Source organism: Ambystoma mexicanum, chromosome 9 (genome assembly GCF_040938575.1).
Source record: "Ambystoma mexicanum isolate Mex_15411 chromosome 9, UKY_AmexF1_1, whole genome shotgun sequence".
Taxonomy (NCBI): Eukaryota; Metazoa; Chordata; class Amphibia; order Caudata; family Ambystomatidae; genus Ambystoma; species Ambystoma mexicanum.
Window position 1 is genome coordinate 1,391,702,960 of NC_090931.1, and position 24,052 is coordinate 1,391,727,011.

General features: G+C 46.3%; 1 protein-coding gene across 1 annotated transcript in view; it reads right to left on the reverse strand.

The window, feature by feature from the left end:
• The window catches only part of MAP3K2 (mitogen-activated protein kinase kinase kinase 2), a 1,280,649-nt gene that overhangs the window by 255,281 nt on the left and 1,001,316 nt on the right, over positions 1–24,052 (reverse strand). The window contains exon 13 of the mRNA XM_069616795.1: positions 2,108–2,256. Coding sequence (XP_069472896.1) covers positions 2,108–2,256 — 149 coding nt within the window. The remainder of the gene's footprint in view (positions 1–2,107; positions 2,257–24,052) is intronic.

Sequence of the window (24,052 nt, forward strand, 5' to 3'; positions counted from 1 at the left end):
GCCTGCGCCCATATTTGCCTGAGGACAGGACAATCTATTTTGGGGTGAGGGAGGAGTAAGCCCTCTTGACATTGACAGTTCTGGATAGCATAGCATAGTAGCAGCAAAGGGTAAAGCTCTGTGTTAACAAAGACAATGGGATGTTAATATACAAGTGCCCTGGGTTTCATTTTCCTGCAGTGTACAAACTCACCAGTGTCAAGGCCCAAAAGCAGGCATAATAGGCATTTGCGATGTCAATTCCCACGCCATATCTTACTCACAGACACAGTTTTAAAGTACCCCTGACCTCTGCCTCCTTACTAGAGGTAACAAATAATGCAATAGAAACCAATGTACTCACAAAGTAAAGAATATATAAAGGAAAAAGGTAAACAGTAAGAAAACTACCTGGGGTGAAAAGGAACATTGAATGAAATTCAAATAAGACCCTGTTCTCACAGAGCATAAAATAACTAAATTGGCTCTATGGAGTCCAGGTTTTTGTGTGATCATACACAATCTACTGCCCTCAAACTCAAATGCAGTACATCTCTTGTGAGGACTTTTGACTGAACGTATGTTTCCAATTAGTCTAAGTGAAAAAAGGTTTATGTTTCAAATATATTTTAAACAATTGTTCTATAGTTCTAGGGCCTAGCCTGGAAGTTGGGAATAAACCAAGGTTTAGGAATTTGGGAAAGTACCCTTGAAACAAGCAAAAACCTTTTCAGTTGCTATTGATCAATTAGAACATTGGACGGTTGGCAGTTTCATTGCAGACAATGCAGTGGGAGGCGGCAACAATGAATGGTACAAGTCTTCTGTTCAAACATTCCAACGTTTCTCCTTTGTCTTCCCTTTTATTTTCAAATGGAGCATTCCAACTCCAGTAGGTTGAATGATCTAAAGTCAATAAAACCCCAATCCTTGTAACATTACCATGCATCAATATCCCTTGGTCCTCATTAAAGGCCTGAGCGAACGCAGGCATCGGGACGTTACCACCTCATGTCATCAGATTGCAGCATTATTGCTTAAATAATTACACAAGCTTTGTCAAAATTATAGAAGGCGGGTTTGTTTTGTCTTACATCTGCTGTAATTGACCATGAATAACAACTAACATGCAAGCTATTCTCTTCAACCGGTTGTATGTAGTTTTGCAACATGATTTTTTTTCCGCGACTTCCCAAAAGAGAACATTTCTTTTTGTTTAGTTTTGTTTTAATGGGGGTAATACTCGAAATACCTTGTTGCTGCCACCCGTCCCTTTCTCTCATCACACGTTTTAGCCCCCTTAGTTGTACTTCTTCACTCACTTTTCAATACCAGCTATGTTTTTATGGTAGGTATGCACATTCATCAGTAGTGGATCAAACAAATTTAGTGACATGATTTGTTTTTCTGACTGCTAGCTCTTTAACAACTTAACTACGACATGAATTTCTGCCACATGTCTGGGTCCCCTAATTAGCAAGTGAAACAAGAACTTGGACCTTTAATGATCTAAGTCTCTAAGTGATTGAAGCGAGTCATAGAGCTCTCGTTATAGACCAGTCTAAAGATTGTCACGTTTTATAGATAACCTAGAGACCCGGCTTTGAGGTATAAAATGTTTAGCAACATGTGGTCACCAAAACAAATAATTTGGGGGCAATGAACCACTAACAAAAGACTCTGTTTCATGAAGACAGTGTGCATATCAACCGTGACACCTCGTTCTGCCCAACTTATCCATCTGGCAAATGCCCATACCATTGTGTTCTACGTACATCTGAGGTGTGCCGAGGAAAACTAGTACAATGGATAAGTTAACACAGGAAGCACAACGATGAATTGGTGGGAAACCATAAAAACATTTCTTGGCCAGACAGAGAAGGACTCCAGCCAAGTGGGCATTACACAGAAATAGATGCAGGTCATTTCATAGAGAGAATAGTTCTTTAGTGAATAACATTTGCAAAAAGGGACCAAAATATATGGCTGTGTTAATATGAAACACATGATCACAGAATTTGGCTATAGTGTACCATTAAACCACAGAAAAAGAAAAGCAGATAATATAATTTTTTAAATGAGCTCCAGCACAAAAGCCTTTCCAAATGAAAACTTTGACCTTTCTTACCTTGCTAGTTTCTGGACTGTCCGGGTCAAACTGAACTTGTTTAACAGCCAGCTCTCTTCCTGTATCCGCATCGTAACACAGAAAAACTCTGCCAAACGCGCCCTGTCCAAGCAGCTTTCCTAGTCTCCAGTTAGTTGGAGCTCTTGGTGCTGAAAATGCAATTATAGAAATTTGTATTACTTTTTCTAAATATTATGGTTGAATTCTTGTTAAAGTGAAACAAAAATCAATTATATCAAGGAACATATCATACAAGTGTGAATCTGTATAGTTCAAGGCCATTTGGAGCCATTGTTTTTGCCTTATTTGCAAACATACCAACTTGTGAACATGCGCAACTTCCTAGTACTTAAAATTAGGTATTAATATTATGCTGATCTTCAGCCACTTGAGGTTTGGAGTGACTAGGATTGTAGTACATCATTAGATGAGATGTGAACTCAAAAGCTTGCCATAAACGGTGCTAAATACCACCATTTGGGTAGGACCCAAACTTTAATAGGTCGGGACATGGGCCATAAGAGCTACACGAGTGGTGCAATCTTACGTTAACAAGTACATTTACGTTATTGTATATACAACTGGCCATGTCCAGTAACAGATCTAAATGAAAATGGAAATTCAACAAAGGTAGCAGGCGCCCCTCTCTCGGAAGAGCAAGGCATGATAACCTGTTCAGTGGTCGTTAACCACATTGAGAGTTCGCAGCCATCTGCTTTTTGCTCACTGTACCTTTCACAGATGGGAAATATCCATTTGCATATCAGTCTTTGTCCCGCCCACATGGGCAGGCCAGCACCGAAATGCTATGGCAATTCCTCTCTGAACAAGAGTACCTACAGCAACCCCATACACGTGTTTCAGCCTTGTTGGGCATCATCAGTGAGGTGAAGCTGAGCCTCTCTAAGCACAGTGAGCATGAAAATGGGCATCTCTGAACACAACATTACATGCATTATGCAGGGAATATATATGGGTTGAAGCTAGATTGTCTCTCAAAAATAGAATAAACCACTCTTTTAGTAAGCTGAAAAAGTGGCGGCCGGTGAATTTTTAAAGCAATGAAGTGTAAATGCAGCCCCCAATTTATGATCCACAATAGACCATAGTGAACTGGACCAAACTCATTAAAGGGATTGGGCGGTTGAATTATTTTTAAAAATGGGTTGGAATGGTGCATTTTGCATGTCAAACTTCATGCCAATTTAGATTTTAAAAAGACATAAGACTTAGGAGTTTTGCGGTGGAAAACATGAATTAGTCTAAACCGTAACCATTGCACCATTTCACTCATTGCCCCCTGTTCTCATTGCTTTCAAACCTGTTCCAATGTCACTCATTGCTGCCAGTTTTACACCATGACACTCATTGCTCTCCGAACTGCCCACATGTCAATCTAAATATCCTAGACATGCTGCACTGCCTCCTGATTTGCCCCAAGGCCAGTCTCAGTCTACAGTTATGCCAAGTGCCAAGCTAATAGCACAGTGGCATTACCTTGTGTCACTCACTGCCTCCAATCCATAACTACTGCGTAACAAGAGTATTGAGTGCATAATCACTGCCAGAGGGGCATTCTGACGCTAGCGACTGATAACAGAAGTTTACTACCCAACACTAGGGTACCACCTTTATAAACTTCAGGATGATGAAGGATTGAGAGAACAAGCCCAGATCTGAACCTGTGACCAGGAGGTCTAATGCAGATCGATCTAGTGGATGCTTTAGTCAACTAAACCATGGACCTGGCTGCTCCAGTGAGGCCAAATGTCACTGATTACCCTGAAAATTGGCCATCAAACCCGGTTTGTCCCAATGTACATTTCTTTGCCCATATAGCTTCCATGACGCACTGAACTGCCTAATGTCTCCAATCCGGCCCAACAGCACCCTCACAAATTGTTCCTATTTCACCATAGTAGCCAAGCCTCTGGTGCAGCTCCTCCAATTAGGACTCCCTGGTGGCATTCAGAAACAGGGAAGTGTTAATCGCCTCTTTCCATGTTTGCCCCCTCATCCCCCATCCCAAGCGACTCACTTGACTCTGCTTCTGCTGTGTACATGTGCCCTGAGGATATTGGAGTTAGAGCAACTGCCTTCTAAGGCCATCACTCTTCAGTGCCACCTTGCACATGCATCGACAGCAGCGCTACAGGCTCCCATGCATGGATAGGCAATATTTGCACACACCCACACATGTGAGCATCAACACGCAGAGATTAGAACTTCCTGAAAATAAAATAGCCTGTCTCAGAGGTAACTACCTCAGAAGGTCCTTCAAGGCAGGGAACTATGCTTTTCCAGTCTCAAATATTTCACACCACCACCCATTATGAACAGGCTGCCACTCTTAAGATCCACAAAACCTCTCAGACAGACCAGGTAACCAGGAAGGCACACATTGTATATTTGTGATCCTGTCTGTCTGAACCCTGGGATCAAGAAAAGTATTTTCTTTACTCCAGAGCAACATTTAGACATTTTCCAAAGAATGGACATTTGGTTGACCAGAAGAAAATTCTTAAAAAGGTTTAAAAAGGTCCTGACCTGGAGATCTTTGCCAACAATGGTGTGCAAGGCAAGGTCATAGCCAAAACAAAGGAAACATCTGATACTGCAGAATCCGAGCTGGATAATAGTTATTTTTCAGTGCAGTGTGTGTGTGGGTGGGTGGGTGGGCGAGGATGTGGAGGGACGGTAGGAAAGATAGATTTGTATTGGACACCACAATTCTCGAATAAACCTCTTTATCACTCAACTTTGCCTCAATCACCAACACAGGCCACAACATTTGAAATCTCAACTAGCCATTTGAGTGATGTATTCTTGATGAGTAAGAAACAGTGTGTTCTGTGCATGTCACAGAATATTTTAATTGCGTGCAATTGTACATTTATATCCATGATCAATCATATCAGAAATAGTGCATAGGCAGAACATTTTCTAAGTGGACCTACGAAACACATTTAAGAGCCAAATCTACAAATATTTTTCAAAGCTTCTGGATAAAACAAGTACTGATCACAATTTTACATCCTTAGCAAAACCTAATAAAAACATTGTCATCTTCATTTTGGCATTTAGTCATTCGCCATTGAATGAAAAGCGAGCAAGGCGAGCTGCTAAAAATAGAAAAGAAATACAACAAACAGCATCACTTAGATGGTAGTACAAGAGTATCTTGCTAGTCTCTGGGAATTCCAGCCTCCCCTGGATCCACATAAGATTTAATCAAGGTCTACTGAGCAGCGCCAATAAACATAAGCTACAAATATAAGCAATCAAGTTGTATAGAGGGACAAGGAGAAGGCCTTATTCATCTGTCAGAGCAGGAACTTACAACTCTTCTCCCATGGTGAATGGCAATTTCCAAAGAAAATTCACGAAGGACTCTCTTGCCCCTTACCTTGATGATATGAGGACCTCTCTTCCGTCTCTGTACCCTATGCATGCCCCTTCCATTGACCATGTTTTCTCAGACTATGCACTTAGGACTCCATTTGACAAAACCTATCCTGCTCGACTTCACCCCTTGTAGTCCTCAACCTTGGATCACCTCTGAAATTCAGACACTCAAAACAAACATGTGGCGTGATCTACATAGCTGGCGCAAATTATGGGCACTGTCCCTACTCCTAGCCTGCACAGATTATTCCCTTGCTGCCATAACCTCTGAAGTGGACTCTGACAGATCCTCCCACTTAATCTCCCCTTACAATCAACCCCGCAAACTTTCATCTACCCTCCAATCTCTTGTCACACCTCCCAAGCCAGTATCCATTGCCACCTCCCTTTCTCCCAATGACTTTGCTCACTGCGTTTCCCCTACAACCTATAAAATGTGTGATATTCACAGTCCTCTTCTTTCTCCATATCCAGCCCTCCTGTCTACCACCTCTTCCTCTACTCTTCTATGCTTATGCTGGACTACTTCTCCCCTATCACTCCTATTGAATTAGCTCCCAGTCACTTCAAGACCCAAACTGTTTTGCACTCCCATCGACCCTTTTGCTCCCCAAATTGTCAAAGATTTGATCTCAATCACTTGCCCGTAACTCTGAGCTCTTGAACATCTCTCTCTGCTGGAATTCTTCCCTGCTCCTTTCAAACCTGCAAGTCTTACCCATATTGAAGAAACCCTCTGTTGACCCCAAATGCCCCAGCAAGCTATTGCCCAGTTTCTCTGCGGGTGGTCTTTGAAAGGAGCATCAAGTACCTTGAGGATACGGGCCTTGGAGATCCACTTCAATCGGTTTTCTGTAGTAAACACTCCACTGAGACTGAACTCCTGCAGGTGGCCAACGTTCTCTCTAATGCTCACCACTCCCAACCCTCTTCTATACAAATCCTTTTGGACCTTTCTGCTGCTCTTGACACAGTCTACCACTGCTTCCTCCTCCTCACTCTCTAGGAAGCATTCTCATAATTTGGCTCACACCATCACCTTTTTGCTGATGACAAATCTGTTTCTCCTCCCCCTGCTTCACCCCAGCCATTTTGGAACAGATTACAAACTGTCTCACTGCAATTTGTCACTGGATAAGCTCACGGCTGCTTCATGCTGAACTTCAAAAAAACAGTCATCTATCTCCCAGCTTTCCAATGCCATCCCTCCCCTATCTCCTTCCCGTCTGACCATCTTCCTCCCTCAGCCAAGACTTGCAATCATGGAGTCCTTTTTGATAGCGACCTGGGACTGCAACAATTAATCACCATCACTGCCTCTGCTGCTCGTATTAACCTCATCAACATTTGGAAAAAGTGTCCTTTTCTTACTATCCACTCTACAAAGACTGTGCTCAGCAAACTTGACAGCTGATCAAACCTACCCCTTGACCTTCCTATTTTCTCTTTCCTCCCCCTAGACAAAGTCTTCATCTTTGCAACCCATACACACTACACCATATCTACAACCTCTCCCACTACTGCCTAACGGTAACATTGCTGGTTGGCTCCCCATGCACAACCATTCCCTTTAAAAGTTCCTTCTAGTTTGGACAAATCCCTTGATATTGTCACTACTCTCCAGGAGGAAGACCCTTCCCCTGGGGCTAGGGAAGTGAGACCGATATCCGATAGTCCACCTTGGGATGGTACTCAGTCGGAGAATTGCAGGCTGTCGAGGGAGAATGCAGTATACACACCATCATGCTGTCAGACAGGAGTTATCCAGCCCTACATCCGCCTTTTCTCCTCTTGCTTCTACCAATTTCCTCATACATTGTAATTATGTATATCAGGCAGATGAGACTATGACAAGGAAGAGTGAATATGGATGACTAAAAGCACTGCCACAAGGAAGAGCAGGTCAATGCAGAGCCCTACATGGAAATTACACAAATATGCTAGCTAGTGGAAGCTAGGAAGAAATGACAAAAACTTACAAGGGACTCTCCTCAGTGTCTGTCCTGCCCCAGAGCAACTTCACGTTGGGGAGCAGAGCGCCGTGAAGAGGTCCTACGGCAGACTCCAACGCCTGGAGCAGAGAGGCGGTGAATGATAAAGTGGGGAAGAAGCACGACTTACATGGTTGTGGGGGAAACGGGCATCCGGCGGCAGAACCAAAGCTTCTTGAGCGGTCTAGGCAAGACAGACGTGCAGAGAGAAAGCAGGGTTGTAGAGCCACTGAGAACCAAAGGAAGACCACGAGAACCCAGGGGAAGCTGCAGTAGCACAAAGATATGCGGAGGGGGACCGGGAAGGCACAGGCAGACCCCAGAGGCTGTGGATGCGAGGAAGTGCAGAGCAATGTTCCTCGTCACAGTGGGACTGAAGAGAGAGAAACGTTGAGAACAGAGGGGGTGAAAGAGTGCACTAATGAGACTGAAAGAGAGGCCTGTCAGGAGAGTGAACACAGCCTAACTTAGAGACATTATAGAGTTTAATAAGGGGTCTGAGACCCACCAAACGAGAAGTCCAGGGAAATATAACCTTTGGGACAAAGCACGAGACATCATGGGGAAGAGAACCTTTGGCATAAGTTACTAGAAACCCAAGTGGGGGCAGGGGACGAAAGATCCTTTTGGCACAAATCACGAGAAGACCAGAGGAAGTGAGCCATATCCCCTGGCATAAGATAATACTGCGATACATAAGACTATTGATAAAGAGAACCTGTGAAACGCCTGGGGAAGGGAGATGCCTTCTCAATATTGTTTTGGATCTTGGAACTTTGAACTGCTTGAAGCATCCCGAAGAAGGGAGTCATCCTGTTATAAGCAGGGTGTAGTTTAGTTAGAGATTTTCTGTTGAAGCGCAAGGGAAAGAAATAGGTTTCGATTCAGGGCATTCTGATTTTTTACAAACAATGTTACTGTCCTATGACCCTGTATGGTTTGGAGGCCCAGAGATGAAGGAGGTTAGTTGGTTAGACCGCCTGGAGGGCAGGTTTTGGCACATGGCTCTTAATTTGCTGCCTTCGTGCTCCATGGAATACCAGCAGCTCAAACTTGGTATTGTTTCACTAGGCACTCATCTGCTTAAAAGGATAGAGGCCCTATATTTAAAATAAAAAATGCCACCAACCTGTCCTTTACTGAATAAACTGGACACAACAGGTGATGTCGCAGTTGCTGGTGCTCAGAGTAAATTTGAATCTCTTAATTTTGACTTTTTGGGAAAGTTTGCTGGACACCATGCCGTGAGGCGTGGCGTAATTATGATCTCGTTAAAGCATCATTCTTCGCCAAAGCTAATATTTGGGACTGGAATTAAAATTACACCCATCCATCGACGCCAAGTAATTATAGTCCGGTTGCGCAGGTATCTTGCTGTCACATGACACTTGAACCCTATCTCCTTTTAAGTCTGAGCCCTGGTGTATGGCATTTTATGTTGAGACTACGAATTAACGTACTCCCTTTACCAACAGTCAAGGGGCCTCAACTGGGTATCAAAAGGGCTCTACGGCTTTGCCGGATGTGTGAATCGGACAACCATTTTGAATCCGCAAGACACATGTTGACTGAGTGTGGTGCCCTAAGCCCGGTATATGTGTGCTTGCTGGGAGGAAGAGTACATGATTATGATTCAATCAAATCAGACCCCTTTTGGACTTACTGTCTAAATACGGACTCAACTCAAATGCATCTTGCACTTTATTCAGTCTGGAAAATAGTCGAAGAACGTTTCAGAATGTATAAGGCTGTACAAACGGCAGAGGCTGTATGTGAATTGTAGAGATTGATTTTATACTGTTTGCACTGTAAAACTAGTTGCTTACAAGTTGCAAGGATTCATTGATTAATTTGACCAGGTTTTTACTTGCGCTTCACTCAAGTTTTATCACACTGTAAATGTATTGGATGATATATATGTATATGATTATGTTTGTGATGATAGAAGTGTTAAAGTTCTGATTGAACTATCAAATACAATAAATAGGTTTAGGACAGTGGACCTTATACTTGACAGACATTCTGACATGATCGGGTTCTTCCTTATTTTCAGTTCAATTAAAGTGTATACCAACAGTCATGCCACCTTCGTGTCCAGAGTCAACTTCTGCACCCTTACATATTCTACAAAGTTATAAATGGTCTTGTTCCTCAGTACGTGTCCGATTGTATCTCAGTTTACTCACCGTCCCATACCCATCCGGTGCCTCCACTCGAGTCTGCTTTCTCCCTACACGCCCCCGCTCGATTGGAACCCGCTGCATGTAACAATTAAAGCCAACCCAAATGTGAATCTCTTCAAAGCTCAGTTTAAACTTCACTTACTTGATAAAGAGGGCGCTCCCCCTACATGCTCCTCTATCCTCCCTACCTGACCCCCACTGCGGCCTCCAGTGACGTTTAATAATGTAATTTTATTTATTTAATTAGTACCCTTTAGTTTGAAGCATATTGCCCCGTCCCCCCCACCAGCCCCCACACACACACTTTTAGGTTAATGTTACCTTTATAAAAGTAAACTTTTCTTATTAACATTTTGTTTCGGTTTGTTTTGTCCTTGGTGTATGTCATAATTCTTTACATCTTCTAGAATTGGCTCACTACTTTAGAAATAAAAGTTCACAAGGAATATACATTTTTGATGCAAAGCTTGTTGAAACCTCCCTGAAGAAATCTTTCCTTGGTTGCGTTCCCCATGTGAAAGTTCTTGTAGACAAGTTCTTGTAGATTGCTGAGATACATATTTAAATTGATAGGATCATATATTACAGCCAGATATTCAAAGTCACATTTACTAGAATAATAGATGACATACCAAACAGGTCAAGGCAAAACCGTGTACACCATAACATCCTGCTGTATTCAAAGACTTCACCCCACCCTGGTTTGCAAATTTGCCTTTGTGCAGCTCCCGATGGTTCAGACTCAGACAATATCTCTAAATCATACAACGGTTTGTCTCAAGTAACACAAAGATACCTGACTCCAGTAATATTCAATATCTACTTCGCCCGTTCTCTTAATATCATAGGAAAGCACAACTTACTCTACACTCAGATGCCCATGACATCCACTATTCCTTTAAATCATGAATAAGCAACATGAAAACAAAGCCCTAGAATTGCAAGCTAATCCCACACTATCTGGGTGCGTGGGAACGAGGAAGAAAAAATAAAATTTCATTGTTGGAAAATTGCATAAATATTTATATAAGATGCTTGACCTAATTTGACATCTGCCCTAGTGAATAGCGATCCCTGAAGGTACAGAAAATCCCTCATTTCAGTGTCCTTGATCATTTCCACAAAAAAGTGATCTTCTCTATAAGGGCAGCTGTAGCCCTCTTTCCCCAAGTAGAATGGCTTATATGTTGAAAAGAAGGGGCATGTTAGCCTTCTGGTTTCACATGTTGACTCAGGAGAGAATCCATCTGGTGACGGATTATTTTGCCATAGAGAAACCGGTTGTATGAGACAAAGCCACCTTCCTTTGCTTGGGGTGATGGTTGGTGTGGCCAAAGGGGCCAGGTGCCACCACCCATAATGTGATGCTGGGCATGGGGGTGGTGTGCGTAGAATCCCTGGCAAATAAAGCACAGCCTATCTGAAAGGGGATTGTCACAGTAAGAGTATGCAAACCCCTGTCCTTCAAGGGAATCACTAATGTGTAACATGCAGAAAAGTGCATATGCATGTGCACTACAGCAAGCCTGCACACACAAATAATACAATCAAAGACGCTCAGTCCCATTGTGGCCTCCATGTTTCAGAGTTCTCTAGGAGGAATGTGGTGACAGCGCGAACGCTGCAGTCCACTGCAGAGATACCGTGGACCCATGGCTTCCACAGCTGCAGTAGGTACAACTACATCAGATAGCAAATTACAACCAATGACTAATCTGGGAAATTCTTCTGTTCCTCCCAGGGATAGCCACCCCCTTTGAGGCTAGGGAAGTGAGGGGCCCCTAAGCAAAACCCTCCCTATGGGTGACTCCGCCACACCCGTCCAGGTGACAAGGACTCCCATTACCATCTAGAACCCCCTATAAAGGAAACAAGATCTGCATACATCGGAATTCAAGAACAAGATATTTCCTTTAATCATGGGACTCAAAACAATCTTGATGATTGGTACTGGATTCTCATATGTGTAACACAGAACTAAGGTTGATTTCATGGAATTCTCGAGTAAACACGCATTTGTTTACAAATGTGGAAACCTTAAAATGTATGAAATAATGCAACTGCATGTTCCTGCAAGAAACCTGGCTCACCCTCCTAAATCCCCATCGTTAGATGGCTTCTGGGTATTTTTTCAGGCAGCTAAACCCAGTAGGGGGGTTACTGCCATCGAGAGTGGGTTAGATCTCACCGTTCAAGAGTTACTTCTGGGGTCGCAATACCGTCAAAACTCTTCCTAAATATCTTCCTGCTCTAGCTCTTCGCTCATCTGCCTCCAACTCCCTGAGGGTCAATCGCTTCTCCAAGCAACGAGTTGGTGGCAGATCACTCTCTTCGGCAGGGGCCTCTTTCTGGAACAGCCTTCCTTCCTCCCTGAAACTCTAGGAGAACCATCTCTGGTTCCGGAAACACCTCAAAACCTTCTGCTTTCTCTCCTCCCCTCCCCTCTCCTCCACTGCCCTGCTGAATTCCTGACTGAAATTGCACAGGTTACCTGGCCACCCTTTCTGATCTCTGGCCCAGGCCCCGTCAATTGCCCACCTGCACTGCCTCCCTGGCAACCCCTGCACTTGGCAACCGTTTTTCTGTATCCCTTCAGTCCCCCTACCAGCACTTATGTCTGCACTTCCTTGCACTTGCCACAAGCTGTTTTTTTGGTCTTATTTATCTTATTTATTCCACTTTCCCATGTACTGCACTTTCCCCTCTCCCTTCCCCCTGCGCACTTTTCCTTTCCCCCTTCCCATGCACTTGCGCGATCTGAATGACACCTGGCCTAGTAGGATCGTTGTCTGGCCTCCCTTTGTTCCTCCCCCCCTTGCCTCGTCACGCTTTGAAACACTTGTGTATAGGCGTGTTATAAATGCCATATATCATACCCAACCTCCCTTATGGGGTATTGACCTTAGACTTCAGCTTCTGGAGAGGACTTTCAACTCCTTTTGATAAGCATCTATTGGCATGAGGGCGTCCCTCCAGTTAAGGTCTTTTTATCAGCTGTAGTGGAGCTTGCATCTAAATGGCAATCCCTGACCAGTGATCAACAGGTTATTCTCGCTGGCCATTTAAATGCCAAATGTTTCCTACCCGATATGGATGGGTAACTACAGGATATCCCCCCCCCGGTCTCCCTTGCATCAGATTCTAAAGCACAGGCTGGGATGAAATGGTGTTGTGCCGCTGCCTCTTTGCTGAATGGGCAGCTAGGAGGTAAAGAGAGTAGATTGCCAACTTGGTTTCGGGGCATGAGTGTATCCACTTTAGATTACATCTTTGTTGGTCAATCTCTGTTCTGATTTTAACAACATAAAGAACGTTTGGAGCGATCCCTATGTTGATGGCTAATATAAAACTTTGGATAAAGGACAAAATGGTGGGAGGGGCTACTAATTTGAAGTTCTTAAATGGTAGAAACGCTGTGCGTTGGTCTGCATATAATATTGACATTCTAAACAACGTATTTGATTCTGTAATGTCTCAAACCCCACTGGAATGGAAATAGGAAGTGTTCAATGTCGAACATTTTGACTCAATAATTGAGGGACTCAGGACTATGGTATTAAACCTTTCTGTTTTTAAGACTGTGAATCGGAGTGGCTAGGAGCCTGAGCGTGTGGCACGGCTCCCCGATAGCTCCCGGCCCTAGGACAACAACCAGACAGATGGCGGCGTTGCAAACACATGGTTTGTCTTGAAACCGCTTTCCAAGAAGGGGGACGGTGTGGAGACTAGTGGGCCTGAGCGGGATCTCTTCTGCGCAGCCCGTGCCCGTGCTGCCAAAGCGGTCTACACCACGCAGCAACCAGGATGGCAGATGGGAATCGGACAATCGGAGTCTCGGACACATGAGTGACTGCTGATGCGCTCCCAGCGCCAATTACCGACGCCTGAGCTCTGCTGATCCTGCCACCCTGCATCACCTCATACCCACAACAGCTAGAGGAGCGTCACGCTCCGTGTTGAAGGCAGATGGCGGGGATTTAGTCTTGACTGTGAGGTGGACCCACCTAGCCGCTCTCCCACTGAAGTGACTAAAGCAAGGGAGGAGTGGGCGGGGAAGCCAACCGGCGGCGGGTCCCGGCACTGAAGCACCTGCTGGGAAAGCTACCAGCAATGCAGCTAGAGCCCGGGGAGGTCTCCCAATACCATACCCTGGCAACCTTACACTGACATGCGCACCGAACTTTGGCAGCAACCCATCCAGCAGATCCTGAAGCTGCAGCCTGATGAGCTGCGCAAACAAACACCATATTTCTGTGGACTGAACAGAAGAGGGCGGTGCGGCACAGGTGGCCCACAGGAGCTCAAGAGGAACTGGGTGGGCATCCTACCGGGTAAAGTGGCAATAACCCATGACTCCCGGGAGTGTAGGAGAGGCACTGCATGGTATGCCAGCCCTATATGAATCCTCTGTGGAGCCCACCCATGCACGGAAGCAGCTGAGAGCAGCAAAATCACAGGGGGCAATGCCACTTCGGGGTAAGCATGGCTTGACCTGCTGACATGAGGTGGCTACATGTGGTGAAAACAACCGCAAGTGTCGTGGAGCTAGCAGAGAGGAAACATTTTGATACCGCTGGGAGAGATGGCTAAAACTCCTAAAACAACGAAAAAAGCAGACATTTCCACCTTACTTATGGTGAGTGCCACGGAGAAGCCGAAAAGGTGGGTGGGGCCAGACTGAAGCACTGATCCAGGTAGGGGTCTCCGAGCCTGCTACTCCCTCTATTGCACAAACGGTAACTAAGACAGACCTACAGGACCTCCTGGCAGCCATGAAAAATGAACACCAAAAAGGCACTAAGGAGCTCATGAGCAAAATCACGGGCCTTGACAAACGCATGGATGAGGTTGAAAGCAGAATAGCTGAGATCAGACCACGCTGTGCAAACTGTTTTATGAGATTGGGGAGGGAGCCAATAGGATCACTGCACTAGAGGCCCGGTGCCAGGCCCTGGAACTAAAGCAGGAGGACACGGAAAAACACAACGCCGTAATAATATCCGCCTGCGTGGAATTCCAAATACCATCACTGACGCCGAGTTAGGGGACTTCACCCCAGACATCTTCCGATTTATTTGGACTCTTCCTGTCGGCGCCCCACTTTAGTTGGACAGGGTGATTTGCACCAGATCAAGGCAAGCGCTAGCGCTCCCACCGGATGTCCTAGCGAGAGTCCACTTCTATAGGGTAAAAGAGGAGATAATGCAAGAAGCCAGGAACTCTGCTCGCATACAATTTAGAGACACACCTCGATCTCACTGTACCAGGACTTGGCCGCAACCACGCTGTTGAAAAGTATGTCCCTAAAACTGCTAACTGAATGGCTGGGGGAGAAAAAGGTTCTATACCACTGGGGATTCCCCACAGCGCTGCTGTTGAACCTGGAGGGCAAGCAATGGCAAATATGCACCATGGAAGAGGCAGAAAAACTCCTAAACTCGGCTGGCAGGGACGACAGCAGCAAGGGCAGTCCTGCATCCAGTGAGGCCCCCCTGAACGGCGCTATAAAGCCCTGGTTGCGGGTTGACAGGAGGCAGAGGATCAAGGGCTCAACCCACAAAAGAAAAGAGACAGACGAAAAGGGGGATTCGCCTATCCCGGGTGCAGAAGACTCGGTGTCCCGAGAGATTTCAGGTGTTCCTACCTGAACAGTAATGGCGAGTCCCGAATGGAACAGATATACCACTCCCTGGGTGGGAACTATTGAACAACTGCTGGGGGGGCACGAGCTGTAGCGGATATGATCCTGAAATGAGCCTGAGGATGGTGCTTGGTGAATTGAATAGCAGTTCTGGCGCATTTGCTGTGTTCATGTGTATCATCAAGGTTAAGGTGGGTTGTCAGGCACTGAGCCGGTTGCCCAATGGGTTGTGGGCTAGGCTCATGTATTCTCTATTTGTTGAGGGAGAAGAAACTATAGGGGAATTTGTTGGGAGGAAAGGTTAAGGGGAGTGTGTGGCAGCAGGGAATTATTCAGACAGCACTACATAGTGGGACGAAATGGAACTCAATCTCTCTTAAATCCACGGGGTAGGGGGCCGGGATTGGGGATGGCAAGCTTAGCAACGTTGGATGTCCATGGCAGGCAATTCTACTAGAGAACTTTGCATGGTGACCTGGAATGTGCAGGACCTTAACTTCCCGGGGAAACGAGAATCAGTGGAGAGCAGGCTGACCGAGCTCTCCACCGATGTAGTCTGCTTGCAGGAACCACCACCTATCGACTGATTAGAAGCGCATACACTTTAGACGATTCACTAGGTGTTACTTCGCCACTTCAGGGGGAAAAAAAAAGAGGGGTGTTGCGTTACTCTTTAGCCAGGAGATACCACTGACAAAATGTTACTGTGAGGCGGGACTCAATGGGGGGATAGCTATTAGTGAAGAGTTATCTACTTGAGCAAGCCCGAACCTTCGCCTCCATCTATTGCCCACCAGCACGCAGGACCGCTTCCTTCACACCATTACCCCAGACATTATTGCATACACGGAAGGCCGGCTCCTCATAGGAGGAGACTTCCACTTAGTCCCTGCCCCCAAACAAGGATAAGATCCTGCCGCCCTCGAGGGGAGATTATTCTCAAGCAATAAGATTTGACGGAATTTCTGAAGGAGGTGGGATTGGTAGACGTATGGCACCTCTCCAATGAAGATGTGCATGACTACACATTTTACTCCCACATCCACAAAGGCCTCTCTAGAATAGATTTGATTCTCAAGTCCAGTGAGTTGTTCCCGTGTCTGGAGGGAGTTCAATTTCAACAGAGGGTGATATCTGACCACTCCCCGTTGTTAGCCCAGGTTCGAGTGAGTGGCCACCGAAAGAGGCCTCAAATGCCCTGGAAGTTGCAAGACTTGCTACTTCAGGATGCAGTAATTAAGGAGGAAATATCTAAAGCCCTTGTTTGCTATTTTAGGGAAAACTCCTCTGTAGGGGGCTACGATGCAATGGTCTGGGATGCCACAAAGCCGGTGTTGCAGGGGTACTAAGCACATGTGCTGCAACACAAAGAAGAACTGGGCAGTTACAATAGGCCAGGCTGGAGGAGAGGGTGGCGAAACCGGAAGGGACACACAAAGCAAACCAGACCACAAAAACAGGGGGAGAGCTCAAAAAGCAAAATCTGCGCTGGAAATTCACCAGCGGGCTAATCCACTTGAGTACACTAAAACATTTTACTACATGAACAGTAACAAAGCGAACAGGCTCTTGGTGCATAAACTGAAACAAATTCACACTCGGAACAACATTCACACACTAAGAGGCCCAGACTGATCTGTGCTGGGCTCGGAGGGGGATAAAATAAGGGCAATGATGTACCACCACAGTGAGGTAACGTCCGGGGGCCCAACTGAGGATGCAATGGAAACCAACTAATTGGCCACTGCTCCCCAAGGGGGAAGCGATTGGATCAGCTGGACTCTTTCTCGAGCTCCCCATAACGATGGAGGCGGTGACAGAGGCAATCAAAACCCTGAATAATGCGGCCCCCAGGCCCCAACTGGTTCAACGCGCGATTCTATAAGGTTTATGCACATATCCTAGCCCCTTATCTAGTCCTCTTTAACTCCTTCCTGGCCACGGGGGCATTACTCAATCTATGGAGGAATCCCTAACAGTGCTCATTCCAAATCCAGTTAATAACCCAGACTGCGCATCCTATCGGCCCTAACGCTAATGAACAATGACGCAAAAATCTTCTCTAAGATCCTGGCAACTAGACTCGCTGGTGTCCTCCCCGTCCTGATACACCCAGACCAAACAGGGTTTATTCTGGGCCACACCACTTACGATAACATCAGGTACACTCTAGACTTAATTGAAAGCGATTCAAGGGCAGGAGTAGAATTGGCAGTGGTCTCTCTCGATGCTCAAAGCATTTGACCTACTAGACTGGGGGTACATAGTCAAGACGCTAACCCACTTTGGGTTTGGCCCAAAGTTCATTAAATGGGTCTTAGTCAACTACCAACATCCCTGAGAATTAATGGTGTGAGGTCCCTGAAACGTCCTATATCTCGAGGCACGCGCCTCGAGGCACGCGCCAGGGTTCCCCCACCTTTAATATTTGCCACCTCCATGGAGCAGTTTGTGGACAGAATCTGTGCGACTCCACGAATCCAAGGGTTGCAAGTGGGCAGTGTGGGACACACCTAAAGGTGTCTTGCCCGCTAGTTCCTGGGGATCCGTCATCCAGGTGGCCAGGACACGGCCATCACTATTGGATCCAGTTCCTGGGAGTGGACCAGTGCGGGAGGATCACCTGGATGGGGGGGGTCTTCGGGGAGTGGAAGTGGGACATGGAAGAGTGAGACACGGTATCCCCTTCCTTAGGACACCTTTTCCCCATCCTGCCCAATAGGATACTTAGAAACTCTACCCCCAACACGAAGACTTCCTCACACCGTGAGTGACAACGGACTAATATCAGAGCAGTTTACCTGACATGTCCCAACACAAGGGTCAGGCAGAGTCAGACAATTGCCAACAACTACACACACACACCTGACTGCCCTATCCCTTCCCCACTGGGATAAAAGGTGGAGCACAAGAGCACACCCTGAGCAAACCAAAAGCATGAAGAAGCAGCTATTCCAGGACGGCATTTCAAACTGAGGAGAAAGGCGGCGAGACCTGAAAAGGACATCAAGGAGGCAGTTGCCCTTGCCCCTTTCAACCCAGACCCGCGAAGCTTCCGACAAAAGAAACATAAGACCGGGAATCGCAGCTGGTGAATGGTGTGATGGATGTCCGGGGTACATGGAACCCTCCCGCACTGATAGCCAGGGCAGGGAGACGCGGTTGCCATCGCTGTACCGTCCTTGACTCAAGCAGCAAAAGAAACACCAGCGAGTTCAGCACAGCCGGAAAGTCGTAAAAACCTGATAGTGGGCCGGACTGCGTTAGGCTCAAGGTTGCAGTGGCAACAGTAAGAAGATTAAGATACAGATGTCTTTTGTGAATGAACTTGGTACCAGAGATAAAGTGGTCCAGCGCCATCTGGGCGCTCATTCGAAAGACTCTAGTTAGTACCCCTCTCCTGAACAAAGACTGTGTTGATCGAAAAGGGTAGTGAAACTACAAGAACTAAGAGGCAATATAGAAGGCCGGTGTAAGGTGTTAAGGTGGTCATACAAGGTTCAAGCCAAACCCCTTGTACATTCCAAAGTCCTCGACACGTTGTAGAAATTGTGAACTTTCGAAAGTGTGAACCTGACTGAGGGAATTGTAAAACTGGCGTTTGCACCTGGCTGAGGGGTATGCTGTGCTGAAGTGGGAAAATGGGAAAACACTCTCCCCCATTCTCACCCAGACCCTGGCATAGAGGATCTGTTAACATACATTCACAATACATACAAGGGGAAGAAATTAGCAAGCCACTTAGAAATGTTTGACCTCTGGAAGATGTTCCAGGGAACTAGACCTGGAGACACAGGTATGTATACAGTATAGGGGGTAAAAGAGGTGAAGGGAGTAAGGGAGGAAAAACAGGTAAAGGAAGAGACGATGAAAGGAGAGGCCGGAGATAAGAAAGCAAAAAACCCGCCCAGCCCTGAAGAAAGTGAGGAGGAGGCGGAGGGATCATTTGCGGTAGCGGAAGCGAAGATTAAGAAAGAAGGGACAGAAGACATGCCGATGGCAAAGGTAGTAAAGGAGGAAGGGGGGGGTTGTATCCAGTAACAGAACTTAGGGAAGCCGCCCAACAGCAACTAACGGCTGCTGAGGGATACTCCAACCCCGCGTACAGCCCCCCGCCATACACACCGCCAGACAATTGTAAAAAAAGGACGTGGGAAGTAGGTACGGTAGATTCAACAACTACACCGGTAGGGAAGGGGAACGACAGGAGGGCCTTGGGGAGGTTTGCAGACATAGGGCCAGAGGAGTGGGTAGCAGCGCAGGTGCTTCTGAAGCTCCGGGGAACACTAACAAAGGAAGAGGAGGAAGCGGTGAAACAGGTAAATAAGGAAGAAAAGGAAAAAACACAGACAGGGCTCGAGGTACGTGAAGTAAGAGAAGGGCGACTGTCACAAGAGGAGGAAGAGATACTGGAGGAAAGGTTGGCGGAATTGAGGAACGTGCGAAGCGCCTTAATTAGGCAGTTCGAGGAAGAAACCCGGAAGAGGCAGAATGAAAAGAAAACAAATACGGAAGAGATGGCGAGAATGAAGGTGCAGGCGGAAGAACGGAAATAGGAGAGCGCAGAAAGAATGGCACGCGCAGAACAAAGGGAGATGAGAAGGAAGGAAGAGGAGAGGGAAGAGAACGATAGGGAAATGGGAATGTGGAAAAAGAAGATTATAGCTGAAAACGCACGGAAGTATGAAGAAGGGAAGGTAATAGAAAACATACTAAGGAGGGAAGGGGGAATAAAGGGGAGAAAGGAAGAAGAGGAAAGAATATTAGCAAAAGTAAGTGCAGAAGTATTGGAAGAACTACACAGAAAACGAGCGGAAATAGGAGGTAAAGTAGTGGAGAACAAGGAAGAGGAGAGAGGAGATAGAAGGGTGGAACATGGAGCAAGGAAATGCACACGCCAGGACAAGCAAACGGCATCAACATCAACACATGTATCTGGGGATAAGGGATGTGAGTACACAGATGTAGATTTGATAGATTTAAAGACAATGACAGTGGGGGGAAACGCACAGAGTGGGGATTGACATTTGCTGATGGGTTTTGCAGCAAAGAAGGAGGGTTCGAGCACCAGTGGAAGAGATGGAAATAGGGAGAGTTTAGACAAACTATACATAACGCGCACTATTTGCGAGTCACCATGGGCATGCGAGAGAAGGGGAGAACAAAACGCAGGGGAAACAAAGATCAGGGAAACAATAAGAAAGACGCCACACCCACTAACATCCACACCCGCACAAACACCACGCTCACTGACACCAACCCACGTGCACACCCCATATGTTGGCAGACTTGGGGACCTCCCAGGACGTAGACAGTAAGACAGAACAAACATGGCAATGTTAAGTACAGAAGGCAAACAGAAAGGGAGGAGGGGTATAGGAAGTGAAAGGGTAAGCTCCTGTAACATTGACAGCATTGAAGAATTACCAGACATGGAGGAAGATAATGAATATAACAACAACCACACACGGAAGGATGAAGGGAGAGGAGATGGGGTACAATCTGATGCCACTACTAGAGAGGGGAGGAGCCAGGCCACAATATATCCCCTGGAAGCATACAGATCAGGAAAATATAAAATGCAGGCTCCCGTCACTGAGTGCAGGAGCCGGGAAATGGATATATGAGATGGAAAAACACACTGCGGGACAAACACTAGCAGTGGGAGACGTGAAGGGCCTCCTAATTTCCATACTGGGGGATGCTGCTGATGACATATGGAAAAGGGCGGGATTCCCGGGGTAACAATACACGACACGTCACATGATGGAGCACCATTCGCCAATTGCAGACATGCGCTTTGGCAAGCATTGAGAGTACAATTTCCAGACTTCAGACATAGGAGCAATAACATCACGCAAGACGCACGAGAATGAAGATCCTGTTGAATACATCCAGGAGATTCAGGAGAAGTGGCGCTTGGAGACACGAGAACCGTGGGACAAAACACTACCAATTTTCTACCATATGCTAATACAAGGGCTCCCGGGGCAAGTACAGAGACAGTTAAAGAAGTTAGTGGGATGGAAGCTAAAGGGTGGCCATAAATACAACTGACAATAGTACGCTATTGTAGGATGTGGCAGGAGAAGATGAAACAAAAAGGAGGAGGATAGGAAGGCCGAGGAAGCAAAATTGGTGCAGAAGAAGTTATCGAAATATGCCATGGAGGGAGCACTGATAACAGCACCCGCACAACCACAGGCAACGGTGACACAAGACACAACACCAGGTAGCACCATCACAGCAAGCACAAGTAGTGACACAGCAAATGTCCCCGCCCCCGCCATACACACAACAAATGGGAGGAGGTTATATGCAAATGGGAAACGGATACTCAAACAACTACAGAGGAAGGGGCGGACAAATGAGAGGGAGAGGATATGGCCCGCCCACCTACCAGCAAGGGGGAGGGTTCCGGGGTTACAATCAACAGGGACAGCAGGGGTATCAGGACAACGTGGGGGGACTCCAATGGCAAGCACCGGAACCACCGACATGTTGGATATGTGGGATGGTGGGGCACATGTCATGCACACGCAGGATGAGACCAGCACAGGCAGCCTGGGGGGAGCAGGGACAGCAAGGGCCTATGGGGGAACAACAGGTTTACCAACAACAGGGGATACAGCAACAACTACCACCACAACAAATACAACAACAGACACAGATCCCACAACAGCAACAACCACACATACAAACACATGCACAAACGCAGCAACAGCCAAGTGTACAACAGCAATCACAGGTCCAAACTGGTCAACAGTTTGCACAAATACAAGACAATGCAATAACATCTACTGACACACTTATAGCCCAGACACAGCTTGGAAAGGTGACAATACTGGGCCACAACCCGTACACAGGAAACGGACAGTCACTGTACCCACAATAGGACAGCCCACAGATGTCTTTGATGTGTCCCATCCTATCAGTAACACCTAACCCTGCGGAGGACCCACGCATACAGGTGATAATAGGTGACACAAAATGGTCCTTAGTTGACACCGGGGCCACTAGGTCCTGCATAAGAGAGGGAAATTTTCAACTGTCAGGCGAAGCTATGAAAACTCAAGGGTTGGTTCCCTTGTCTCCTTATCTGTAGGTGTTCATGATATGTCACTACCACTACTATACTCAAAAAGATCACCAGTAAACATACTAGGTTGAGCCATAATGAGCAGATTGAATAGGACCATCTCCTTTACTGAAAAGGGAATAATTTGCTCCACACCAGGCATAAACATGCTCACAGCACGACAAATATTACAGGCCTATTGCGGCAAAACAGTAGCAAGAGCAGAACCGGTAGATGGAGAAATGTTCCAATATGGGACAGACATGGCAATAGCATGGCTACCAGGAATTGAAGGGAAGGTTTGGAGGAGGCCAGCAGCTTACCTTTTCAGACCAGAAACACCAATCAGTGAGAGGGAAGGGACAAGGGTATCCCTGAGCATTGAGAGCATTGTCGCAACACAAGACTACATCGCAGCACATGCCCAAGACAGGGAAGGGAGAGCATGGAGGGCAGTAATAGCTCTAGCAGAGGGGTGCCGACTAACGCAGGTATCTGATGAGGAGCTCTTTTCGGACGATAATGTTGAGGGGGAGTTAGTGTTTGAAATGAGCGTCCACATCTGGGTGACAGTGACATACAGAGACGTAGCACTGGCACTAGAGGCACCAGCCACTACAGTTGTGCCGTTTTACGAGGAGGATCTGGCGGAAGTACCTGCATCTCTATGGACCACCAGTTCATATGATGTGGGCTGCATCAAAAGCATTGGAGGGGTGAAAATAAAGTTGAAAAAAGGGGCCATACTGCCGAGAGTAAAGCAATACCCACTATCAAAAGAGGCAGACAAAGGAATATATGAAACAATAACAGCACTAATAGACAGAGGTATATTAGTACCATCAGAATCTCCATGCAACACTGCTGTGTACCCTGTGCGCAAAGCTAAAATAGGGTCTTGGTATTTCATCCAAGATCTAAGACCCCTCAACTACATTGTAGAGGCAGAATACCTTATAGCGGCCAACCCAGCCACTATACTATGTGGAATACCAACAGAGGCATCACGATTGACTGTGATTGACCTAGAAAACGCATTTTTCTCAATACCTCTACACCCTGACTCACAAGATTTGACAAGTTCCACATACCGCAACACAAAATGGAAGCACACAAGATTGCCTCAAGGTTACTGCGAGTCACCATCCATCTTTAACAGGGGAATACAAATGGACTTGGGAAACATTGAGATGGAAAGCGCAGTGCTGCAATATGTAGATGACAATCATCTGCAGCACCACAGAAGAGAAGTGCAGGAGAGACTGTCAAAATGCTCACAGTGTTAGCAGAAAAGGGGTACTAGGTAGACAAGGAAAAGCTACAGTACTGCCAAGAACAAGTGCTCTACATAGGCCAGCTCATTTCACAAAATGGTAGGAACATTGCATCACAAAGGGCACAGGCCATAGCCAACACACCACAGACAGTGAGAAATACAGCAGTTCTTGGGCCTATGCAATTACTGCAGGGCTTGGGTTTTTGATAACAGCTCATACACAGGACCACTACTTGAGGCACTAAATGAAGCACGGAGGGGAAAAGAAGCTGAAAATGACCACAAAAATGACAGAGGCATTCCAGGAACTAAAACATGCCATATCCACAGCACCAGTACTGCCACCCCAAATTATGAAGCACAATTTTTCA